This window comes from Spermophilus citellus (genome assembly GCF_964194105.1).
Source record: "Spermophilus citellus genome assembly, chromosome: 10".
Classification (NCBI taxonomy): Eukaryota; Metazoa; Chordata; class Mammalia; order Rodentia; family Sciuridae; genus Spermophilus; species Spermophilus citellus.
The window spans coordinates 54,327,985-54,355,500 of NC_138197.1; the positions used below are offsets into that span (position 1 = coordinate 54,327,985).

General features: G+C 36.1%; 1 protein-coding gene across 3 annotated transcripts in view; it reads left to right on the top strand.

The window, feature by feature from the left end:
* Window positions 1-27,516, top strand: part of FAR2 (fatty acyl-CoA reductase 2) — a 155,206-nt gene that overhangs the window by 95,406 nt on the left and 32,284 nt on the right. For all 3 annotated transcript variants that reach the window (XM_081311165.1, XM_081311164.1, XM_081311166.1), the window contains 3 exons: window positions 11,336-11,564; window positions 21,945-22,120; window positions 25,167-25,346. In XM_081311165.1, the coding sequence (XP_081167291.1) occupies window positions 11,376-11,564; window positions 21,945-22,120; window positions 25,167-25,346 (545 nt within the window). In that variant the 5' untranslated portion in view covers window positions 11,336-11,375. The remainder of the gene's footprint in view (window positions 1-11,335; window positions 11,565-21,944; window positions 22,121-25,166; window positions 25,347-27,516) is intronic.

Consider the following 27,516-nt stretch of genomic DNA (forward strand, 5'->3'; position numbering starts at 1 on the left):
ATATAGCCAGCATGTGAGGACTGATGTATAAAATATAGACTCTCTTTCAAGTGTTATATGAGCTATTCAGAGTTAACAAGATGTGTCCTCAATATACTAACCCATAATCACAAGGTATTTGGATTCAGAGTCAAAGTAGAATTAATAGTCTTAACATGTAACATCCTGAATATAAAAGACATCTTTATGTACTGCTATGACTATGTGGAGCAATCATCTGTCCTGGTTGATTATTAAAACCCCTATGCAAAGTAAGAAGAATGTTGTTCTTCAAAAAGAGGGAAACTTTACTCTCAGAGCTGTCAGGATTCAAGATTCAGAGTTACGTGACCAGTTAACAACAGATCAGATTTACTGTTGGGGTTTTCTAGTTCCTAGATCAGTGTTCTTCATGTCTGTACTATACCTCATACAATTAATTTCATTATGTAAGCTGAGGCAGTCTTAAAGTAGAATAATTTAAATAAGATAAAATTATTTCAGTAATGAACGATTCAATTGAAAAACAAACCAAAGAAACAATTCCAAATAAAATTAATAAAACTTTCTTCCTACAACAAATATTTTACCTTTAGCAACCAAGGATCAAGCAAAAATTTTGTTTATTAAAACCGTTAGAGGAATCCTACATATGGTGAATTTGGTAGGAGAAAAATGCAATTAATTTTATGTAAACTTGACTGGGCCACAGGGATACATTTGTGAAGGGAGCCTCAGCATCCTTGAAGAGTCCTATGATAACTCTTCCTGTAGCACAGAATTGAAAGTGGCAATTGCTGCCACTGAATTGGGCAACCTAAATGTAGTGGAAGTAATTGGATCCTGGTATATCTTGAACTCAATATACTGAAAAGACTGTTGATCCATGGGAGAACAAGAATAAGGGGTATCACTTAAACACCTTGCTAAAGGCAAGGTGCACGCAGTTAACCATAATTAGGACAGTAGAGTCAAAGCAGTAATCAGAAGAGTCTGACTTATAGAGACCTATGCTATTGGCTAGTTAGTCATAATGTTTCTATAAACAAAATAGATGGGATATCTACTAAATGTTATTTGATCTGTATAAGCAAAAAAAAGTGCCTGATCAACTGAGCAAAAATCTAGTTTGAATCATAAAAAACAGAGAGTCACAGTCCCTTAATCAATTCCTAGACTTGAGCCAGCCTGAAGACCCAGAATCCCTTGAAAGAAGGGAGACCAGATCCCCTTGAGGAAGGACCCTGCCAAAAATTTATACTCTTAATCGTTCTTCCAGCTTCCCTGTCACTTATAATCTTTTACCCAGGAAACTATGCATTTAGGGAAAGGAAATAATCAGACTTTGGTCACTAGCTCTGAACTAACATTAGTTCCAGGAGAGCTGAATATCACTATGACTCTCTAGTCAGAGTAGGAGGCTATAGAGGTCAGATAACAATGGAGTTTTCTCAAGGCCCTACTCACATTTTGTCAGGTGGGACCCCAAAACCCATTCTGTGGTCATTTCCCCAGTTACAGAATGGATAATTAGAGTAAATAGTCTCAACAAATGGTTGAATCCTCACATGAGTTCCCTAGCCTGTAAGGTAAGAGCCATTATGGAGGGAAAGGCCAGGTGGAAGTCACTAGAATAACTTCTGTTTATAAAAATATTAAACAAAAAGCAGTACCACATATCTGGAGAGATTGTGAAAATCAGTGCCACCATCAAGGATGCAGGCATTATGTTCCTTACCATATCCCCATTTGAGATGGATTTTAGAAAACAACAGTGGATTATCATGGACTTAACCAAGTAGGGACCCTAACTATTTCTCCTGTACCAGATGCTCCTTTAGTGCTTGAGCAAATTAACACACCTCCTGGTACCTGGTATGCAGCTATTGATTTGACAATTGCTGTTTTCTCTATTCCTATTATTAATGATCACCAGAAGCAGTTTGCTTTCATTTAGTAAGACCAATTCATCTTCAATGCCCTACCTCAGCAGTATCAATTCTCCAGCCATATATCACAATTTAATTTGCATGGATCTTGATTGTCTTTTCCTTCCACAAGGTATCACACTGGTCAGCTATATTGATGACATTTTGACAAGTGGGCCTAGAAAGCAAGAAGTGGCAACCACTCTGGATTAATTGTAAGACATTTGCCTGTCAGAGAATAGGAAATCTGACAAAAATTCAGGCCTTTTGTACCTCAGTGGAATTTCTACGGGTTCAGTGGTGTGGGACAGGTCAAGATATGCCTTCTAAGGAAAAGGCTATAAATTTTCAATTTAGCCCATCTTATAACTAAAAAGCAGGCACAAGATGTAATGGGCCTCTTTAGATTTGGATTACAGTCTTCATTTGGGTATGTTCCTCCAGGTCATTTATACAGTGACCCCAAAAGCTGCTGGTTATAAATGGGATCCAGAATAAGAGAAAACTCTGCAACAAGTCAAAGCTGCTATGCAGGTCACTCTGCCACTTGGCCCATAGGATCCAACAGATATAATAGTGTTTGAAGTGTCCACAGCAGACAGGAATGCTGGTTGACACCTCTGGAAGTCCACTGTAGGTTAATCACAGTGCAGATCCTTAGGATTTGGGAGCAAGGCCCTGTTATCATCTTTAGACAACTACTCACTTTTTAAGCAACAAATGTTGGCCTGCTAATGAGCCTTAGTAGAGACTGAATACTTAACCCTGGGCCACCAAGTTACTATGACCTGAGCTGGCCATCATGAACTGAGTGTTATCCCATCAAGCTATAAAGTTGGGTTTGTGTAACAATGCTCCATTATTAAATGGAGGTAGTATATGTTTGATTGAGCTGGAGCAGAAATTGAAGGCGTGAACAAGTTACATAAAAAAATTTACATAAAAAAGAAGTAACAAAAATGCCCATGGTCCCCACCCTACTATGCTGCATTCGCTCTTCCAGTCTGTACCTATGGCTTCATGGGGAGTACCCTATGATTAGGTGACATGAATAAAATATGTGGGCCTGGTTATGGATAGTGGTACATGATATGCAGACACCACAAAAAGTGAACAGCTGCATCAATACAGCCCCTTTCTAACACACCCCTCAAGAACATGATGAAGGAAAATTCGCCCTCCCCCAATAGGCCAAACTTTGGGGACCTGGTTGTTCATTTTGCTTGGATGTATAAATGGCCAGAAATGGCCAATGATTTGACTGGATGGTCAAGCACTTGGAAGGAATATGAATGAATATAGGGACAAGAAAATTTGGGAAAAATGTATATGGATAGACTTTTCTGAATGAAAAACATGAATATATTTGTGTCCCATATGACTACTAACCAAAGTGACTTCAGCAGAAAATGTTAATAGTCCGGTGAATAGGATGACCTGTTCAATGGATATCAGTCCATCTCTTTCTCCCGCTACTCCTGTCATAGCCCAGTAGCTGAAGAACAAACCGACCATGGTGGCAGAGATGAAGATTTGCATGGGCTAAGGAACAGTGTGGGGCAGGTTAAGGTATTCCTTCTAAGATAAAGAATACATGTTGTCAAATCTGGCCCCTTTTAAAATTAAAAAGGAGGCACAAGATGTTATGGGCCTCTTCAGATTTGGAACACATTTTTCACTTAGTCCATTCTGGCTGATAGCCTCTGCCAAGAACCCAATCTTCCAGTAGCAGAAACTAACACTGTGTCCCTGATGGCACCATTCCACATGTGATCAGCTGGCTATTTGGCAGCAGGTTGATTACATTGGACTGCTTCTATATGAGAGGGGAAGTGTTTTGTTCTTATTGGAATACACAGTACCAGTTTGCTTTTCCTGCACAGAATGCTCCTACCAAGACTACCTCCATGGATTTCTGGGATACCTTAACTACCATCATTCCCTTCATAGCAAAGTGAGCAGGTGGCCAGTTAACACTAAATTCGCTGATCTTACCATATCTCCTATCATCCTGAAGCATTTACTTTGATAAAACAGTGGAATGGCCTATCAAAGACTCAATTTTAGCACCGGTGAGGTGGTGATACCTTGCAGCACTGGAGCAAGGTTCTCCAGAAGGCCGAGTGTACTCTGAATCCATGTCTATTATATAATGCTGTTTCTCCCATAGACAGGACTCCTGTGTGTAGGGTCAAGGGATAGACACGAGAATGGCATCATTCACTATTACCCATAGTGACCCACCAGCAAACTTTTTGCTTCCTCTCCCTATGACTTTATGCTCTTCTGGACTAGAAGTGTTCCTTCCAGAGGGAACTTCCAGCAAGAGAGAAAATAATAAATTCACTAACCTAGAAACTAAGACTGCTGCCTGCCCACTTCAGATTCCTCAAGACCAAATCAATAGGCAGAAAAGGGCATTATTGTGCTCGGTAGAGTGGTTGATACTGACTACTAAAGGGAAATTGGATTGCCACTCTACAGTAGAGGTAAGAAAGAGCATGGAATACAGGAGATCCCAGAAAGAATGTCTCTTACTATTACCATACCCTACAATTCAGGTCAATGGAAAAATACAACAAAACCCAATACAAGGCGGGACCACTGTGGCCCAGACCCTCCAGGAAGGTTTAGATTACCTCACCAAGTGAAGAACCATGGCCAGCTGAGGTGGCTGTTGAAGACAAAGGAAACAGGGAATAGGTAATACCAGTAGGTAGGTGTAAATACCATCTGTGACAGAGATGTGGACTGTGATTTTCATGAGCGTTTCTTCCTTCTTTTATTAAGAACATGTGTACGCATAACAGATGTCTGTTTTCTTCCCTCTCTCATACCCATAGGTAACATAAATGAATTGGCTTTCCATTGCAATATTTAAGTACTGTTAATTTCCATCTTAGTATTTATGTCATGAAATATCAAGGAAAAAAGTAAACACCAACCAAGAAATTTGCACCTTCTTTTGGGGAAAGATTGCAATTTAGATTCAGGACTTTGTCCCATGTAAGATTATGACATTGTTATTGTTTTTAACTAGAGCTTATATATGGTTAAAAGAGATGCATTTGGCTGTCAACTTGGCAAGGAGTGGACTTGTTGTGGTTAATTTTTTGGGTCAACTTGACTGAGCCATTGTGCCCAGATATTTGGTCAAACATTCACAGATGTTGTTATAAAGGTACTTTTTGTGGGATTACTATTTAAATTGGTGGATTTTGAGTAAAGCAGACTACACTCCACAATGTGGGCAGATCTCATTTAGCCTATTGAAAAGGAACAAAGACATATGTCCTTAGAGCAAGAAGAACAGATAGCCTTTGAATCTTACCTGCGGAAGATATTTCCTGGATCTCCAGTTTGCTGGCCTACCCTGAAGATTTTGACGTTGCCAAGCCTCTATAATTGTGTGAGCCAATTCCTTAAAATCTTTCCTTAAAAATCTCCTTTTTTTCTCTATCTTTTCCCATTCCTATACACACTCAGTCTCTCTCTCTCTCTCTCTCTCTCTCACACACACACACACACACACACACACACACACACCCTGTTGGTTTCTTTTCTGGAGAACTATAATACAACAATAATCTATGTCATCTCTTTTAAAGAGTCTTACTCTAAGCAAAGTCTGAAAAAAATCTATTGGCTTTCTATTCACTCAGTGGGGTTTCTATTCTGTTCTCATTGGGTCAGTATGTCAACTATTCTTTTATTTGTAATCTGCCTCAATTTATAAAGCAAGAGGAAATAGGACATATCAAGATTTACATTTGATTGTGGCTGTATTAATATCCTTTTATAATCTTTATATGCAGATAGATGTTAAACTCATTTCCTAGAAACAATAATACTTTGCATCTTTTATAATGCCTTACCAATTAATTAGCAAGTATGTTTGCCTATTCATTATTCACACCTAACAGTATGTAGCACACATAGATACTCAACACATGTGTTTAATCAATTATATTGAAATGATGGATTTGGGTCATGTCTTTTTCACTTCAGTTATACGTGTTTTTTTTTAAGACTTACTAATAAGCTAACAGAAACAAATTGGAAGAAGGTATTGAGGTGACTGCTAAATCTGGTGTTCTTGAAGCCAGCCTGGACCTTCCTTCCCAGCTGGGACTGTTTCCAAATTGGTTTTTCTTGACTATGGAGTACCACTAATCCAATTAGTAAAGCCTATTCCCAACAGCTGCCAACAAGTAATCCTGGAGGTTAATATTGTGTCAAGTTTTCTACCAGAAAAACTTTAAAAATTAAGCTCACAGTGAAAGGCACCTAAGTTCACTGCTAAGTTGCATAATTCAGGATGTACTCAGGAAACTAAAGCAATAAAAAGAAAGATATTTCTGATGAAAACCTTTTTCCCCCCACTGTTTGACAAACAGATATGTGACTGACATAAACTTTTAAGACCTAAGATCAATGAGGTCTCTGTAGTTCATCATAAAATACCTGTCTGTCATTTCACAAATGTTTGAAAACTCAGAACCAACATTGTACTTTTATGTTATAAAATAGGAAAATGAGGCCAATGCATTTAATTCATTGTAAATATTTACTCCAGAATTTCAAAGTTGATATGAATTATTGTCAAGAGTTATTTTTGCTCTCTAGTCAAAAGTTAACACAGTTCCTGTTGATGTGTATTTTTGTATGCATTGGTTAGCTCAGGCTACCCTAGTAAAATACCACAACACAGGCAACTTAAACAACAAACATTTATTATCTCACAGTTACAGGGGATAGATGTCCAGGATCAAGGCATTGGAACAATCAGATTCTTCTGAGGCCTGGCTTCCTGGTTTGCAGACTGTTTTTTCCTATGTCTTTTCCTGTGCACCTGCTTGGAAAGAGCTCCTGATCATTCTTCCTCTTCTTATAAGGACATCTTCTATCAGATTGGGGCTCTACCCTCATGTCCTCACTTGACCTTAATCACCTTCCAAATTCCCTGTCTCCGAATACCAACACATTGGGGTTAGGACTTCAACTTCAATTTTAGGAGACACAGTTCAGCCCCTAACAGTAGATAATGTCAGTTGGGCCACACTTTTTAAAATCACAGAAGACCTTACTCCAAGGAATTTGTTTTGCAAATTTCTCTACATTTCTATAACCTATAGCAAAAGAGGAGACTATACATTACTGTCACTAATTTCCAAACACTTCTTTTTAAAGTATATATTATTAAATTACCTTTCTTAAAATCATGACAAGATATCACAGACATGAAACAACACTCTTCAACTTTAATCTTATCACACTACTATACAACTACTATTATTTATTGCATTCCCCTCCAAATTCTGCCACTGATGAAATCCTGGAGATTTGTAATGGACATTGTTTTTATACAGGTTTGAATATGATTTTGTATATTATTTTCCTTAATATAGCATAATTATTGAAGTAATTTCTGTGTTTAAAATTCAGTTAAAATTTAAAAATTAAATTAAAAATTTGGTTAAAGTTAAAAGACTTCTCTCTGGAAAATTCTTCCTTCTCCACTTTGAACACTATCAAGATTTTCCACCCACATGTAATCTGTTTGGGCACATGTAATTAGCTGTGAATTATTCAGTACAGGAAAAATAAGTATTGATGATGGATCATATTTGTATTTAGCCTACCAAGCAAAAATTTTAAGCGTTAAACTTGAACTTTTTAAAAGGATGTGCTGAATATTATACAATATAAAAATTTTAAAGTTCTAGAACAATGACTCTCTGAAAGGGGGTGATTTTCTCTCCAGGGCACATTTAGCCAAGTCTAGAGTACATTTTGGGTTTTACACTTGGATGGTAGGGGAAACCGAGTGGCAGTTATTTCCTAGAGGACAACGAAGCTGTTAAACCTCCTACAGTGCACTGGTCAGCCTGCACAATAAAGATTTATCTGATCAATAGCAGCACCAAGGTTGAAAAACCCTAACCAAGAGAAAGGTATCCAAGAGGCAAAGTGCCCTGTTTCCTTATAAAAATATTTCTCTCCTAACAATGAAGATAATGACTGGTAACATTTGCTTTTGGAAAGGAGGACCGTATCAGTAATGAGACAGACTCTCTCAAATGTGGACCTTCATACCCTACAGGAAAATCACTTCCTGTGCTTAAAAAAAAAAAGACTAACTTTCAGAGTCAGTTTGAGATGATAACTGGAGATCTTCATTTTTCATACGTACTCCAGACAAATTTTATGCACTAATGGCTTGAAAAGCCATTAGACTAGAAAAAGTCAAGTCTGAAGAGAAAGAAACCATTTCAGTTTATTTTAATTGAATAAGAAATTGAAAAAGCATGGAGGCCTGTAATAACCATGTAAAAATAGAGAGGAGGGTACAACTTGATACATATTAAGAGGTAGAATTTTTGGAACATAGTGACATGATTAGCTCTAGGAAAATATGAAAGAGGAAAGTTTCAAAGATGACTGTGTTCTGTGACTTGGATGTGGGATGGATGCAAGTGCTATTTTCTTACATCCAAGATAACTCATGTTGGAGTGTGAGGATTTAAGATGCAGTAGAATTAATTCAATATTTAACACAGGGCCTAATATATGGCAGAATTTCAGTAAATACTTACTAAAGGAGAAAAAAAAATTTCTTCCCAAAGGATTACCAAGACATTTAGATAAACTTGTCTCCTCAAGTGGCTTATGATATGCCTAAGTCAGAATATTATCCCTCCCCATCATCCTGAATGATGCAAGATATCTAGTGTTTGAAAGAGAAGGGAGTGATGGGATTCAGGCTGCGTGTTTTTGTTATCTGTCTACTGTATGCCAGGCACTGTCTCAGAACTGGAAACAGGCCTTATGCAGGATTCCTAGGATTAAAATTCTTAATTTAAGAACCCTTCCCCAAAAAAGTTCCCATACATTGAAACTTGCAACAGATATGTAACTTGATACAGCTATAATGGTTCAATATTTTGACATCTATTCTCTAGGAATGAGATTGGTCCTGTTTTACTACCAAAGGGAGAGTGAAAATTATTTTTCTATACTCTGATCATAAAACTAATGATCATAAGGAGAAAAGAAATGCTCCAGAATAGAAATGAAGGATCCCAGCTGGATATGTCAACTAAAACAGAAATTTTAAAAAAACAAAGATAAGTTATATAAGGCCCATTTATTGCTAATTCTAGTGCTGAGACAGTGTGTGGCATATAGTAGATCTTCAATAAAAATACACAGGCTGAATACCATCAGTCCCTTCTCTTTTTCTTTTAAACATAAGATATCTTGAATTATTCAGGATGATTGTGAAGGATAATATCTTGATTTGTCCTTTTCCCAAGCCATATCATGAGCATGAGGCATAAGAAAGTATCCTTTGCTCTCTGCCTTGGTAGTCTAAGGTGTAAAAGGCAGGGTATGCTGTTCTAACCACAGTCCTCATCCTAGCATTGCATGCACTCCATTACTGAGTGTGAAATTATTTCAATTTTAGAAATAATTAATTTCACTTTTAACAAATTATATTGAGTGTTAACAACTCCTAAATGTTGCAAAATTGTAATGTAGGGAATGGGACTACAGATAGCTTTGTATAGGAGTTTCTGAGGAATCAACCCATATATTCAGATTGGAAATAAGAAATAAAAGAATGAATTCTCTTAGACATTTTTCAGAACCATTTGAATTGATTAGAATCATGGCCCCAACTGCTCTACCACGTCATCATGATGAGGGCTAGGATTATGTTTTCTTTTCCTTTCAAGCCCTCAATGTATTCTCCTATGGATTTTGTTGTGTTTAAGAAGTATTTGGACTATAGACAGAAGAGGCAAATTCTTTTATTTGGGGACATATTGAACCATTCTTTCTTACCAAAGAAATAGACTCATTAAAAGAAGAAGAAGAAGAAGAAGAAGAAGAAGAAGAAGAAGAAGAAGAAGAAGAAGAAGAAGAAGAAGAAGAAGAAAGAAAGAAAGCATAAAGAAGTAGTCTCATTAAAGATATCTTATTTTCTCTCTAAAACTATAAATTCTGTGTTGCAAAACTATGTCTTGGAGAAAAATATAATAACAGTATATTTTCGGTTTTCTACCTGCATTTCCCTGCCACCCATGACCATTTATGCCGATTACCGTATTAAAGGATCAGGCTACCTAAACATTTGATATATAAAGGAAGAGGTAAGAGGAAGTCACATTTGGTGACAATACTTTACTTGATTCTTATGAGTGATTGAATTATAAGTCATCTATTTCCAAAAGATTGTACATAAAATACATAATAAATAAGTGTCCAAAAGAAAGGCAGAAACCATTAAGAAGAAATTTTTGAAACCAGTGACTATACTATTAGACAATTCCTGAGTACATGATATAGGCAATTGTGTTTCTAAGGGTTTTCCATGAGTTAACTTATTTTCATCTTTACCATGGAACTATTAAGAGAAGTTTTTTGTAAAATCCCCATATTCTTGATGAGGAAACTGAAGCATTAGAGAATTTAATAATTTGCCTGAGGCCACATTTCTCATAGGTGTTAGAATTGGGATTTGATTTCTCGGAGTCCTGCTGAAATTTACATGCTAATCCAGGATACTCTACTGCCTTCTAAACATGGTGACACAACTTTTCTGAGCTTCAAGCCAGGAAGGCAAGAACACTCAATATCTTTTCTAAGTGCAAAATTCTTAAGAAATCAGTGGGTGGATTATAATATGTCAAAAAACATCATTAATTGCTGTTGGCACAATATGGGTTTTACAAAATAATGTTTCTCACATCAACCATCTAAAAGAGAGGCTTAAATAATAACTTTGTGAATATAGGTAATATGATTTGAAATGCAGATTTCCTTAAGTGGATAGCATTGGTGGTTTATTAATCCCTGTTTTATTTACTTCAGACCATTTGTATCAGTCTGTAATTATCTTGTTTATGAATTTATTTGTCTTGTGTCACAGGCCTCCCCTGCAAGAATGAAAGCAAATCTTATGTGTTATTTCTGTTTATCTTCAGAATTTAGCATGGAATCAGGCATAGCTGGTGCTCAAAATTAGTTTTTGTGTAAATTCATGAATGAACGAATCCCATGAATGTGAAGAATTTTGCCTATGAACATAGCCCCCAACATCTTCAAAATATAAATTATGGCTATGAAAAATCATTATTCTTAAGTAGTTACTAATATAGGGATCTTGACCAGAGTTGAGAAAGCAGTTTGTTGACTTTTTTTCTGTTTTTTTCTTCTTTTTAAAATACTTTTTATAACTTAATTTACTTTTTTATGTGATGCTGAGGATTGAAACCCAGTGCCTCACGAATGCTAGACAAGCGCTTTTCCACTGAGCTACAACCCCAGCCCCGGGCTCCTCTACCAGAGGAAATATTTTAAGTGATGTTTGAGTTTTAGAACTTCTAAAATGGTAATCTTTTGCTATTTCTTTTCCTTTTTAGGAACCCCTTTTCAGTGTTCTAAAAGAGAAAAAGAGGAATCATGTCCATGATTGCAGCTTTCTATGACAACAAGTCCATCCTCATCACCGGGGCCACAGGCTTCCTGGGCAAAGTGCTCATGGAGAAGCTGTTCCGCACCAGCCCTGACCTGAAAGTCATCTACATCCTTGTGAGACCCAAGGCTGGCCAAACCCTGCAGCAAAGGGTTTTCCAGATCCTCAACAGTAAGGTATGCCTCAGGGGAAGATCCCTGTGCGTGGGCAATGCCTTAGGGCACAGTGACTCCCTGTGTGTTCCCTTCTAGCCCCAAACTGCATGTGGGGTTAGAATATCTGTGCAGGCAGAGACAAGGAGACACTAAGATAGCAACCGACTGTGATATTTTCCCAAAAGAGGGAAGAGAGTGCTAGATTCCATCCAGGACGGTGAGGATATCATCTTATTCTGAAAATTACTGATAGGCAAAACACTAAAACTCCTAGAGTGGATGTTCCTGGCTTGAAATCTGTCAGTCACAAGTTCATCTGAACTCTTCACTGATTTTCATCTAAGTTTGAGGTGATTTCCCCACTCCCCAAATGTTGGATATTCAATGATGTCCTCTTCTTTTATGTATGAAGCAAATATGATAATAAGTAGCCAGACAATAGTACTTTCAATTATCCAAACAATAAATGATTTAGCTCTTATATCTATGAAAACTTAAATTTTCTATTATCTCATATATTCTTCTAAGTCAAAAACTTTGGAAATGAAATATTGTGTTCCTATGAATGAGCATATAGGTAACAAACCCTCATTCTCCTCCAAAAATATGTTATGTATATTAAATTTCAAGGCAGTGTAAATTGAGTGCAAATTCTGACTTATCAATTTGTTGTAATTACCTGGTAAACTTCAGATTTGCAATGTTTAAAATAGAAATGACAACAATTATGTACCAAGGAATCAAATGAGAAAATTTACATGTCTCTCTGGTTGATAGTATCCTTTGGAATTTACAGAATCACCTGGGTTATGCATAAGGAAGATTTAAAGAATTGTTGACAATTTTTTTGGTTTGTTTTTCAAATTATCTCCAGTGTGTGCAAATACTGACATCTAACCAATATATGTATTTGTATATTGAATAGCACAGCACATTATAGATGGCCCAGAAACACTGATGATCAAATTTCTTTGCTGGCACCAGGACAGGATTTCAGCATAAACCATTATCCAGTGAACTGGGAAGTTCTCTCCTTATCTCATGGTCTGAGTCCACTGTGGTGCAAATAATAATAGCTAACATCTACTGTATACTGTTCCAAGGTTTTTTCATGCCATCCCTCCTTTATCTTTGCAAAAATGCTGTGAATGAATAGCCATTAATATCCTCATTTTATAGATGGAGACACTAAGGCTTAATGTATTAATTTACCAAAATCCACTCACCTAGTATATAAGCAAGTCAGACTTTAAAAGCCCCAGTGTGACTCCATGAGGCCTCCTAACCCACACTGCCTTCATAACTAATGGTTCTTAAGAATAGACCAAAAAGGTGATATGCCATAAAAACAAAACCTAGACTAAACTCCCGATCTCTTTTCACAGCTTTACTCAGATATATATATCTCCCCAATGGACTTTATTTTCATCACATAGTGGACATACCCTTCATCAGTTCACTCAGTTCTGTTGCCAGCTAAGCATTTCTAGAGAAATCTTGTGGCAGACAGTCTTGTGGTCAGCACAAGCTTTTTTTTTTTTTTTTTTTTTTTGCTGCTCCTTTCAAAGCACTGTATTTGATAACCCAGCAACATTAGTGTTATTCTGGAAATCTTGGCTATGCTAGGTACAACATCTTGAAACTGCCTTGCAAATCCTCACACTTGTTTCCACTGTTGCTCTGTTTGTTATCAGCTGTTACCTTTTCTAAACAATGATCCTCAAAGTGGGTCCCCAAGATCAGGTGCATCACATAATCTGGGAACTGTCAGTAATCATCAGATAGTGCTGAAGACAATGGGCTTCAAAGTCAGGCTGACCTGGGTTTGAATCTCAGCACTATCAATTAGCAATGTGACATGGGCATGTAGACATAGTGATTTACCACGAATAATAATGTCTGCATGGAAACAAGAACAGAATCTATCACTTGACAATATTAAAAAAAAAAGCTATTAGTTACACAAGCACCACTTTACTGGCACTATCTGGAATCTGTGTAAAAAGTTTCCATGAAAAGAATTATGTACTTGATTTCATTTCTTGGTATCCCAACACTGTCCACTACATGAATCATTATGCTTCAGAATATAAGGATGTTATTGCCAACTGCCTGTAGATAAAGCTCTGTGAAAATAAGGAATTACCTAACAAGTAGTTATTGGCCATCTGTGAAATGCAAGGTATTATTGCCCATATTTACTTTGAAACTGAAAATTTGAAATAAAGACAAGTAAGCTAACACTGTGTTTCTTAAATTATATAGATTTTTTATTTGTTTGTTTGTTTGTTTTCTGGTACTTGGGATTGAACCCAGGGATATTTTACTACTGAGCTACATCCCAGTTCTTGTTATTTTTTTTTTTTTATTTTGAGACAGGGTCCCACTGAGCTGCTTAGGGCTTAGTTTTATCAGATAGCATTTTTATAGATGATTGAGAATCTTGTAGAGTAAGACTATATTGTCATCCAGATTTGCATGCAGAAATTTATTGAAGTGCTTACCATGTGCCACTAGTTGGTGAGGTAAAAAGAAAATTGAAGACAAAAATTACATAGTCAAGTGAAGTCTCAGAGCAGACATGTAAGAAATATGCTGAGGCCAGATTCTGAAAGACTTGAATAATTGAAATTGGTCTAAAAACCAAAAGTATTGATTATATGATGAAAAGTCCAAGACTAGAGCGGTGAGCAACTGTGACTTAACCAGGGCTCTGGCTGCCTCCATCTGTGCCTTCAGCTCTGCCACTTTGTTGTGGCTTGATGCCCTTAGGAATGAGATGGTTGCCATGGTTTCAGGCTTCACACATACATATATGGCAATCTTTGAATGATAAGAGGTGGCTTTCTCTTGGGTCTCCCAAGATTGATGATGCTTCTTTTCTAGAAAACCTCAGTGACTGTCCCTCATCTCTCATCTGTCAGGGCAGAGTTGCATGTCCATTTCTAGCTAACCCCTGTGACCTGAGGTGTGCCATGGGTTGATATGTTCAGAAACCTCTGAGGTAAGACAATCACTGTTCAGAGATGAGTGTCTCTAGGTCAGTCAGCCTTTCCCTGAAGATGAGATCATCTTCTAAAGCACAGTAGCTACTGAAGAATGGAGAATACCTGCATAATAATGATAACCGAGACTTTCTGAGAGGTGGAAGAGAGATAAATATCTTCAGTAGTGTCAGGAGATAAATATCCCGAGTAGCACATTGTTCCTGAAGCCAGACAGAGTTGGCATCAACTCTCCACCACTGAGCAATGTGACTTTATGTATCCTAACCTCAGGTTCCACATTGAAACAATAATAGTCATTGTCTTTTGAATTATGGTAAGATGTAAATTAATTAATATTGGAAAGGCACTTAGAATTGTGCCTGGACCCTAGGAAGGACTTAGCTTTCCATATTTTTAGTCAAATGTGGGGGAGAATTTTGTTCTGCTTTTATAGCATGGCACTCCAACTAAGGGCCGATTTATTTATTTATTTAGTCCTCTGCCAGTGAGATTATTTCTTATAATAATAATAATAATAATAATAATAATAATAATAATGTACTCAAGTGATGCTGGTGAGGATGGGAAAGATATATGTGAGATCTGTGGTGAGTTCAATTAGTTAAATTAAACTGAAATCATATGGCTCACAAAGATGAGAGTATTTACTGTGCAGCCCTTTATGGAAGTTTGCCAACTCCTGGCATAGGGAATCAGAAAAATACCTTCTGATGCAGAACAAATAAACATATTAGGTAAAATGTGTTTTTATAAAATAATCTGAATGCACGGCTGAGCTAGAGACAAAGGAGATGCATAGAAGTTCAAAATGAAAAGAAAGTTTCTAGAAGCAGTCAAACAAGCATGTGAATCTGGCCAATATATTTCAAGAGCCAAGTACATGCCAAGCACTTTGCCCTGTGCCAGAGGAAAAGTGGGGATAAAGTGATAAATAACACAGACTTGGTGATTGACCTCAATGATAGTCCAGTGAAATAGACATTTTGTAAGAAATAAATATATATGTAAGGATTTTGAAAAGCCTTACAAGAAAAAGAAGAGAGAGAGAGATCAATAACAAGGACATGCTTCAAAATCATGTGTCTAGAAGAAGACTCAGAGATGGTGTCAACAAAGCTCAGAAGATTTGAATGTGTTCAATAACATGTAAGAGAGTGATTATAACTATTAGGAGATCCTATTTGGCATGAATTGAGAAGGCTCCCTTTCCCTGTGGGTTAGTAGGGTCCTTAAATAGCCTCCAAATCTATTCTCTGGAAGGAACCCTCTTTTCCATCACTTTTTTGTGGCCAACGGCTTCACCTTTTGGAAGGCCTTTCCTTGCCTCCTATCCACTGACTGTACCTCTGAAGTGGCTGTCGGATATACTCGTCTCCATGTCTTCACACCTTCACAACTCATTCTGCAACTGTAAGTGTGGGAACCAATGGAATTTTCAGGTTTAAAGTTATTTGTTTCTTGAGCCTAGGTCTAGAACCAAGTAAAAAGAAATTCCTGATTCAGGCACACAGTATGACAGCTTGTTGCACATGAAAGACATGAGAGAATGGATTAATGAAGAGATGATAGGAAGAAGGAGTGTGTGTTAGGTACACAATCATCTATACACTGGCAAAAAAATGAAATTCATTAAGTTTGTTCATTCAACAAATATTGGTCGAGTACTTACTAAGTGTCATCACTATGCCAAATGTGGAGGCCATCACAGTAACGCATGAGAGTAATGACCCTGAAAAGTTCTTAGATATCTAATTAAAAAGAGAAAATGGTGTAGGTAGTGTGCTATTGGTTTTCCATTTGAAAAAACATTGTCATGTTTGCCACACTTAAAACTCTTACTTTCACCAAGTGTTAAATTAAGAAAGCATAAAACAGAATTACTAGGAAATGAAATTTTTATGTGTATATGCCCTTAAGTAATAATCCTATATTGGAAAATTGATTGGAGCGGCCCACTTTTGGAATAACCAATCTGCACTTTGGCCCCCTCCTCCAACTCTAATTGAATAAAGTATAAAATAAGACAGAATCCACCATACTGCAATACTCACCAGAATGAAGCCCATGATGATTGGAAACATGTCAAGCAGTTCAGAAGAGTTAGAGATTTTCTCTGACATTGCCTTCACATCACTTACGAATTTTAGTCTCAGACAAATCTACTTCCACAACATTATGTGTGGAGGTTACTCAGAGGTCTTGTCTGGGTCCAATCAAACTACATTTCTGGTGTACCATTCTCATTCCTGTTCATTCTAATTCTGAAGAGTTTTCCTATCTGTGTTAGTTTCTCCGGGGAGGCTTTGGACTCTGCAAATATTTATTGAGTATTTAATATGAATTAAGGCCTGGTTTAGATAAAATGCCATTTAACTGACTATTTTGACATGAACACAGTGATTTGAGTATAACTTATTTCTAAGTAGGTCCTTGGAGTAGTGCTTTCTTTTTCTCCCATGGTGCTGGATTGAACCCAAGCCTTGTACATGGTAGGCAAGTGCTCTACTACCGAGCCACACACATGCCCCAGCCCCCTTAGTATAGCTTTCAAAAAATATTTCTCCCCAGTCATCCATAGTAATGAGTGAATTCTAACTCAACATAAGTACGCTAATGCTCCTAAAGGTAGGTAGACATACTGTTGTCAGGCATAGGAGGCTTGCAAATTTTTCTTTCAAATATAATCAACAAAAATGTTACCAATTTGTCCTCAGGAAATATGATCAAGAAGACATCTGTTCTATTTATCAAAATTCATACATCTGCTTCATTCTTTTCCTTTCACCACCTCTCACTTCCTGTTTCCTTGCTTTCAAAGAGAGACAATTAAGAATGAGATACTTTGGAAACAAACTTTAAAAAAAAAATCCATTTGCCACACAGAAGTGAGACTCAAGAATAATAAAAGAGGATTCATTTTCATACTTATGACTAAGTTTCTGAAGTATTTTCTGAGCACTTAAAGAGACATCAATAGAGAGAGAAGTATCTGAATTAATGATAAATTCTTGAGGACTTTATCAAAGATAATTAAGGTGGCACTCTAAGAAAACAACCAGAAACACACAAATAATATACAAATATATTTATTTCAGTATTATTTATAATAACAAAAACTGGAGCCAATCTGAATGTTCTATAACAGAGGAATGATTAAACAAACAACAATACATACATGTGTTGGATTAGTAGGCCTGAATTAAAAATCATGTTTTATAAAATAGTAAATGGCATGAGGAAATACTTGCAATATGTTCAGTGTAAAAAAGGAGGCATATCCATATTCACTATAATCTCAACTAATTACCCTAAATGCTCAGATTAATCTTGGATTAATTTTATATTTTGGCATTTTCAAATTACAATTATAATAAGCATACTACTTTTATGGTAAGGGAAAAAGAACTCTCTTTAATAGTGAAAAAAATAAAAACAGTAATCTATTTCCAGTTTTCCAAATACAATTACTATGAACATATTATACTGTTATGGTGGGGAAAATGAAACACCTGTCTTTTTAAAAAGCAAGTAAATAAGGCAACAAAGCTGTCATGAATTTTTCAAAATTATGACAGCCAATAAGTTCAGTTCATTTTTAGTTTCAAAATTGTTTATCAGAGCTAAATATTTGACTTTATTAGAAATTTGATTCCATGCATTTGTCTTCTAATTATCTTCTAATATCCTCCAATTATCTTCTAATATCTTCCAATTATCTTCTAATATCTTCCAATTATCTTCTAATATTTCACAAAATCTAAAGAGCTTCTAGGCTGGGGTTGTGGTTCAGTGGTAGAGCTCTTATCTAGCACATATGAGGCACTGGGTTCGATTCTCAGCACTGCATGTAAGTAAATAAATAAAATAAAGGTTCATCAGCAACTAATAAAAATATTTTTTAAAAAAATCTAAAGAGCTTCTAAGGAAACCATGGCAGATTTCCTGTGTTTTCTTGTAAACATGCTCACTGACCACAGACCAGTGCTCTTCGATTTGTAGGTACTCAGGGTTTGTAGGTACTGCCTGCTTAGTGTCTTAGTTATGAAAAATGTGCTCACTTAATGATAAGCCAATCAGCTTTCCATTGTATCAAAAACAAATCTAGGGGGCTGGGGTTGTGGCTCAGTGGTAGCACACTCTCCTAGCACGTTCGAGGCACTAAGTTTGATCCTCAGTACTACATAAAAATAAATAAATAAAATAAATGTATGTGTCCAACTACAACTAAAAATAAATATTTAAAGAAAAACAAATCTAAATAAGATTGATGATTTTTCTATATTGCTATCTTCAATATGGCTTGACTTCAAAAGACCCAGTGGCTCTTTGCCACTGTAACAGATAATAAATTATAAATAAATCATTCAGCTGTGAAGTCCAAAGAAATTCTGAGGTTTTTTAGTGCCTTAACGGTGTTTCTTTTTACAACAATGATGGCCCATATTTATTCATTTAGGATAAATCACTTAAATCACTAATAGTCTACTCTGAGTAATTCCTTGAGATAACATCAAGAAGACAATATCCATACCTGGAAAATAAAACTTCACTCTTAATTAACTACATCACTCTTAATAGTTAATTAAGAATGATTGTGAGATCAGATTCTTAAAAAAAAAGAAAGTTTTCATTGAGAGCATATCAGAAATAGTTGGGCTTTCCCATTAAGCTATAGTCTTTAGATAAGGGAAGGTCTACAACTATATTGTACCATTTTTGCAGTGCAAATTCTGAGAATGCCAGACAAAATTCAAGGTTTGGGAGAAGAGGAGGAGTTTTTTGAATGATGTCACCAGGAAGTGGATTTATATAAGCAGGCAAAGCTTGGCAGGTTGCACTGGACTCTTCACATCATCTTTTCTGGAAAAATGTGAATTGCTCAATAAGCGCTTGGTTTCCCCTGAAGTAAATCATCTATGAAATACAGTGGGGAGCTTTGGACAATGACTTGTGCAGAGTTACACACTGTGACCTCCATTCACAGAACATGATTCAGTTTCAGACCATCGAACATAACATTTTATGAAATGGTTTGAGTCCTTTCAAGGTTATCACTATTAAGCAGTTCATAAAGGCATAAAATTAATCCCTAAGAGGTACACCAATTCATTTAAACAAATTAACTTTGAACTAAAAAAAAAAAAATCACTTTGAACTAAACACCTGCAAAGAAAAGGCCAATAACACTACTACATCATGCTGCTTTATGGTCTTATAGAAATGGTCCTCACTGAAGCAATAAAAAATTCCAGATTAATCCTTTACATTTTATGGGAATTAATTGCAAACTAGCACAATCCCAACATTTTGAAATTTTGCTGTACACTGAGCATAATGAGGTTTTGCTTTGATGTACATGTACTTATTTGTGTTTAATTGTTCTCGGATTAGAGCCAATTTACAGAATCCATTGATTTGCTTGCTGGTGCTTGGCACATTAAAAATTCTGTTACAGTCTCTTTCACTTTGCAACACCAGATATTCCACGGAGATTGCTTTAATTTGAAAGTATCTTATCCTTTTTTCAAAAAACAAAAATATTAAGCAAGTTTTTGGTGTGTTTTAGGACTAAATAGTATAGTTACATTTGAAGACTGGGATTCTGTAAAATGAAAAACTTTCATGATTAGAAAATGAATAATTACCTTCGATGATCCCCAGAAAGTAGATGCCTGTGATTCTTCCTAAGTGAGGTCATGTGGATAACTACTTGACTAAGAATCCAAGTTCGAGGTCTCTACATTGTTTTAAAAGCATTATAGAAATATGATACCTCCATCCCTCACCCAGTTCTTGATCCTTCTCCAGTGCAGGGATTCATCACAAGCCAAAGTTGAAGGAGTTCACAGAACCTTAAACAAATGTCCAGTGAATAAAATCTATGATGTCGGCTCAAAAGGAGCTTTCTACAAATTTTTCAAAAAAGAGAAATTGTACAAATTTCACATGCACTTATCCAAAAATATCCAACATGTGTTTTTCATACAGTCAACATTTGACCATGAAAGTACAAATTTAGTATGCTGATCAAGATTAAAGGAACCATTAAAGATCTTTCTGGAAGAGCCAGAATGATGTCTTTGTTGAAATTGTGCCTAGGATACTTGAATAATCTTATCAATCCCGGATGTCAAAAAACCCCACTGAGGATTGACCTAACTTTTAAATTATTTTCAGAATTGCAGTAACACCAAAGGACTGATTCTACAGTGTAGAAAAATGTTAGCTCAAAGACAGAAGTGTGTTAACCAGCCAGGGCAGCATACAGATTTGACTCCTTTCCCTAGTCATCCTCACTGAGTTCCCAGGATGGTCTCTGAACCTGCTCTTGCCTGATACAAATGAGATGTGATTTCTTTAACGACCTGATTCAATTTTTTATTACCCATCCTGGGATAGATCTGTAATGGAGGGGAGAAGCCTGCTACCAAGATGAAAGCATAGGTTGGGAGTTAAAGGGGAGAAGAGGACTGTGTCTGTTACTACTACATTATGTTTAAAAACCACTGACCAATTTCTCTACTCTTAACTGTTCTAAACATTTAGCCATTCAGATACTACAGTAAAATCCCATTTATCAAAATAAGTCAGAAGAAAGATCATTTTTATTAAAATTGTGTTTCTGAGAAAGTGGAAAATACCAATTTAATCTAAGAATCTGTGTAGAAGGGAAAGAAGAGAATCTGTTCCATTTCGATAATGTAATAAAAGCCAAAATTACTACTTTTTTCCCTTTATAAAAAAACTAGAATTTTTTAAAAAAATTTGTTAAAATCCCCCACAAAGTACCTGAGCTCATGTAATTCTCTTACTAGACATTAGCTGCTATTTATATTAGAAAAAGATTACATAAGATTTTTCACTCATTACAAATTTGGTGGGTTTCTTATTTTCTAATCATGTTTGTGCTGCTAAGACATCTTGTTAATCTGAGCCAGTTAACCAAGTCCTGGGTAATTATTCTAGTTATTTATAAAGGCTGTGATACAGGCTGGTAATTTTTACACTGAAAACAATTATTTTTCCAGCCAAAGTTAAAAGTTTTACCACATGTAAACTTGAAGCTGCCAGAAATGGGAACGATCAAGGCAGGACATGGATGATAACTGCTTACTGTCACTCCTTCCACCCCAGGAAGAGCTCAAAGTACACACCTTCTTGGTAATGGAACTGACTTTTCAAATATTTCTCAAGAGAAGCAGGAATTTGCTAAACTGAACTGCATGAAGGAAAACAGATGGCTCTTGAGCAGGCAGACACCTTCCTTGGGTGATGTTAACATTATGACTAAAACCAGTTTTTGAGAACTATAATAAAACAAGTCAGTGCAAACAAGAATGATGTGATGAAGATGATGATGATCTTTGTCTATTGACTTATGTTTATGTTTCAGCTATTTGAGAAAGTCAAAGAAGTTTGTCCAAAAGTGCATGAGAAGATTAAACCTATTTATGCAGATCTCAATCAGAAGGACTTAGCCATCAGCAAAGAGGACATGAAGGAACTCCTGTCCTCTGTCAATATCATCTTCCACTGCGCGGCCACTGTACGCTTTGACGACCCACTGAGGTACCTTCCCATTTCCCCCTCATGGCTTGCATGTGTGTGTGCATGTACACATGTGCATGTAAGTTTCTTTATGGTTTCTGTAAGAAATATTTAAAAAAATAACAAAAAACCCAGCTGTTCGATGAAAAAATTATATACACAAATAAGCAAATCTCCAAAATCTCATCATCCAGAGACAACCACCTATTGTAGAGAACATACAGTCCAACTTTTCTTTTTACATCTATTATTATATGATGTTTAACTTTACAAAAATATGGCATCCTATTGAGAATGATATTTTGCAATCTATTTACTTATAATTTGGATGTCTTTCATTTTCAATAAATATTCTATAATTGGGAGACTGAGGCAGGAGTATTGCAAGTTTAAGGTCAACCTGGCAATTTAAGGAGACCTTGACTGGAGGTGTATCTCAATGGTAAATTGCCTCTAGGTTCAATTCCCAGTACCACAAAAAAAAGTTGTTACAATTTGTAATGATTATGACATTCCATTGTATGTATATGTAATATACTCAACCAGTTCTGTATTGATGAACTAATTGTTCTAATTTTTCATTATTATAAACAACTCTGTAGTGAACATCTTTGTTTATAAGTATGTATATTTGTCTATATATTTGTGTATAGATTATTTTTAACTCTTTGTGTACTCTCTATGGAGTAAATTTATAGAAGTAGAATTTTCAGATACATATTAGATGTCTCCAGGTTATGAAAAGTTTACATTTTTACATATAACACTAATTCCTCTTCAAAAGGTAGTGTAAACCTAACATTGTTCCTGTGTACATGAATGCTTGTTTCTTATACTCAAAATATGATTTCTTAATTTTTTTAATGTTGCAACTATGATAGTAGATATGGTATTGTATGTTTTGATTTTTATTTCTTTGATGATTGGAAAGTTCGACAATTTTTATAGGCTTATTGACATTTTATTCCTTTGTGACATGCCTATTCATGTTCTTTTTCCTGCTTTCTACTGAAACATTTTTCTTTTTAATTTTGAGGTTTCCTGGAAAATTCAGCATAATATTTTAGCAATTTTTCATTTGTCTTTTACATCTTTATTATTTGTACAATTTTTATAATTTCTTCTATTGTATTTTTAGTTTTATTTTTGCATTTAGATATTAGATCCATTTAAAATTTAACTATATACAGTAATAAAAAAATCTACAAATGGAAAAATGATGTAGATGTGAAGGTAGAGTTGCTATTTTTTTTCTACCAGATGGTTAGCTCTTAAACAATATTTATTAAATGATTTATTTACATTCTATTGAAATGAAACTCTTGTGCTCAATTCCTTAGAATCTTTCTTAGGCTTTCTTTGCCAATACCACACAGTTTTAATTACTGTAATATTTATTATATTAGGGCAAGTATTCCAGAGCACAGCTTTTTTTTTAAGATAGACTTTATTCAAAGAGAGAGAGAGAGAGAGAGAGAATTTTTCAATATTTATTTTTCAGTTCTTGGCAGACACAATATCTTTATTTTATTTTTTTATGTGGTGCGAGGATCGAACCTGGTGCCCTGCGAGTGGGCTACCACTTGAGCCACATCCCCAGCACCCCAGAGCACAGCTTTTTAAATCGAATTTTCTGACTATTTTCAATTGATTGTACTTCATGTTTACATTTAAAATAACTTTTACAAGTTTTTAAAAAATTTGGGGGAGTTTAATTAGCACTAACTTGAATATATAGATTAATTTAGAACACCTATTTAAAATAGTCTTTTCATTTACTTCATTAATTAAGTTTTGTGTTTTGTTTTGTGGCACTGGGGATTGAACCCAGGGACCCTCTGCCACAGAGCTACATCCCCAGCCCTTTTTATTTTGAGTTGCCCAGACTAACCTCACACTTGCTATCCTCCTGAATCAGCCTCCAAATCACTGGGATTACAGGAGTTTGGCAATCAAGCCCATTAATGATATGTTAACCTTTTCTTTATATATCTATTTCTGATTAATTTGATTTAATAAAAAATGTCTAGTTTGAATGTGTCCCTTTCTTACATTGTTGTCTCTAAGTTTTGTTCATATATAGGAAAGCTAATGATTTTTTATATAATTTTTATAAGGGGACATTTTATTGAATTATCTTCTAAAAAAGCTCTTTTTGTTTGTTTTCCAAATATGCCATTATATAACCTGATAGTGATTTTTTATGACTGCCTTTTCAAACCTTTACATCTGTTCATTGATTTTATTTTCCTCTCTAACTGCAGGGCTGGGATTTCACAACAATATCAAGTACGAGGAGTGATTATAGACATCTTCCTAGCCCTTAAAGCAGTGTTCCCACCTGTTCACCATTAAGCAGGACACTGACCAGCAAACTGAGATGTACATTGTTTAATCATTTTATTTCCATTTTAGTAAATTTTTTAAATAGAGAATAGATATTAAATGTCAATTTAAGACTTTTCAGAATATATATAAATGATTATATAGTTGTTTTCTCTTTGAGTTAAATTAGAGTAATAGGTTTCCTGATATTAGATAAACCATGTGCTTCTGATAGTGATTTTTTATTTTTTATGATAGTGACTATGTCACTATCACCACATACTGTGTTTATAGAGCTTTGTGTTCTATTAGCTACAATTTATGGTTTTGACGTCAATTTTCATGTCTGACCTGGATCTTTACAGTAGCAACTTACATTATTCATTAAAAAAATCCACAATTTATTTGTAATCTAACCTTTTGAATTAGATCTTAATTTATGTACTTTTGTTCTTTTAATGGCTGCTTGTAAAAGCCCATTTATGAATTCAGAGGATCATGATCTTCCTTCTGGTTGATTAGAACCAAGTAACCCCTAAGCACAACATGTTCCGTGCTTCAAGGAACAAATCACAGCATTAGCAGGACCAACCAGTGTCTTCAGCTTGTAGCCATGACCCATCCTTTCCCTCCTTGTCCTCCATGGCTGCCTTGTTGATATGCTAGTTATTGGAGTAGGCACGATCACAGCAGGGGGATGCTGTGTCATTCATCATGTGTCCTGCTGCTTAATCTTTTCCAGACATGCTGTGCAACTTAACGTCACTGCCACCCAGCAGCTCTTGCATATCGCCAGTCAGATGCCAAAGCTTGAAGCCTTCATACACATCTCTACTGCCTATTCCAACTGCAACCTGAAGCACATCGACGAAGTCATCTATCCGTGCTCCGTGGAGCCAAAAAAAATCATCCAATCCATGGAGTAAGTTGGGTCAATGGAAGGGATTGAGGAGTGGGCTGGTTGTTTTTATTTTATTTTTTAAAAATTAAATAACAGCGAATGTACTACAATTCTTATTACACATAATACAGCACAAATTTTTCCTATCTCTGGTTGTATCTTGACACCAATTCGTGTTTTCATACATGTACTTTGGATAATGATGTCTATCACATTCCATCATCCTTGCTAACCCCCTGCCTCTTCCCTTTCCCTCCCACTCCCCTGCCCTGCTAAGAGCCACAGCCAAGTAATATGATGCATGGCATTTTTGGTTGAAAGGTGACGTGATGCCAGCTAGCCATGGAGATGATATGATTATGTTAAGATTTGCATTCATATGGATATTGGACTCCTGCTGTTCACCTCGGCCTGCTAGGGACTCCTGGAGAGTTCCCATTGGTTGGGGAAGTGCAGTAGGAGGGAATTCCAGGGGAGGAACTTCCTCTGGGGTTTTGGGAGAACGCCGCGTGTGTGGATCAGCAATCTTCCCGGGCGCGTATGGGGCATTGGTGGCAGTTTCAAAAATAAAGTTTGTTCCTGCTTGAGTGGCTCATGATTTTGTGCCCAGCCAGACTGTGGCACTGCCCTATCTAGAATTCATCTAGACTATGAATCTGTCTCCTTTTATCAGAGAAAACATTCGGCATTAGTTTTTTTGGGATTGGCTAACTTCACTTAGCATTATCTTCTCCAGCATCATCCATTTACCTGCAAATGTGAATTTTGCTGCTATAAACATTGATGTGGCTGTGTCCTCGTAGCATGCTGTTTTTAAGTACTTTGGGTATAGACCGAGGAGAGGGGTAGATAGGTCTGCAAATGCCATGATTTTATTCTCTTTTATTGCTGAGTAAAATTCCAACCATGAAAAACAAATAACCCAATCAATAAATGGGCCAAGGACCTAACACTTCACAGAAGAGAATATACAATGAATCAACAAATATATGAAAAAATGTTCATCATCTTTAGCAATTAGAGAAATGCAAATCAAAACTACTCTAAGATATCATCTCACTCCAGTCAGAATGGCAGCTATTAGGAAGACAAACAACAGTAAGTGTTGGCAAGGATGTGGGGAAAAGGTACATTCATATATTGCTGGTGGGGCTGCAGATTGGTGCAGCCAATATGGAAAGCAGTATGGAGATTCCTTGGAAATCTTGGAATGGAACCACCATTTGATCCATCTACCCCTCTCCTCAGTCTATACCCAAAGTACTTAAAAACAGCATACTACAGGGACACAACCACATCAATGTTTATAGCAGCAAAATTCACAATAGCTAAACTATGGAGGCAATCTAGATGCCCTTAAGTAGATGAATGGATAAAAAAATGTGGCATATATCTATTTGATTCTTTATCATCTTTCATTATTGAATGAAGTGGGACATCCTTGAAGCCAGCCATGGTGGTGAACGCCTGTAATCCCATTGGCTCTGAAGGCTGAGACAGGAGGATCATGAGTTCAAAGCCAGCCTTAGCAATTTAGAGAGGCACTAAGCAACTCAGCGAGACCCTGTCTATAAATAAAATACAAAATAGGGCTGGGGATATGGCTCAGTGGTTGAGTGCCCCTGAGTTCAACCCCTGGTATCCCCCCCACACACACACACACACACAAAAACATGTTCCTGTCCTTGCTAGTTCCTTTATTCCCTGGTAGGGATTATACTGCTGAAGGGGAAAGGAGATAGAAAATTCTTAAAGAAACCTTTTGTTTAATAGTTTAGCACTGCATAAGATACTTGGGAATACCATAGACGTGATTTCTCACTTCTTAATAACACCAGTATTGTCACTAGCTAAAGGAAATATAATGTACAGTATAAAAAGTTCAGGAGAAAATTTTTTGTAATCAGACTTGTATGAGTTCAACTTAACATAGTAGCTGTGTGACTTTGAGCAAATTCCTTGGTTCTCTGAATCCAAGTTCCTTCTTTTGTAACACGGGTCTATCTTATAGTTGCGATCATGTGTTAAGTTATATAAAGTAATAATTACAGTGCTAGAGTGTAGCCAAATGCTTAGTAAAGAAGAACTAATCAAGAATAGGAATTCCTCAAAGATCTGGCTGAAGGTGACAGTCTCTTGACATATTCATCTGAGATGGGCTCTTTACTGCTGTATTGTGCAGTCTCTAGAA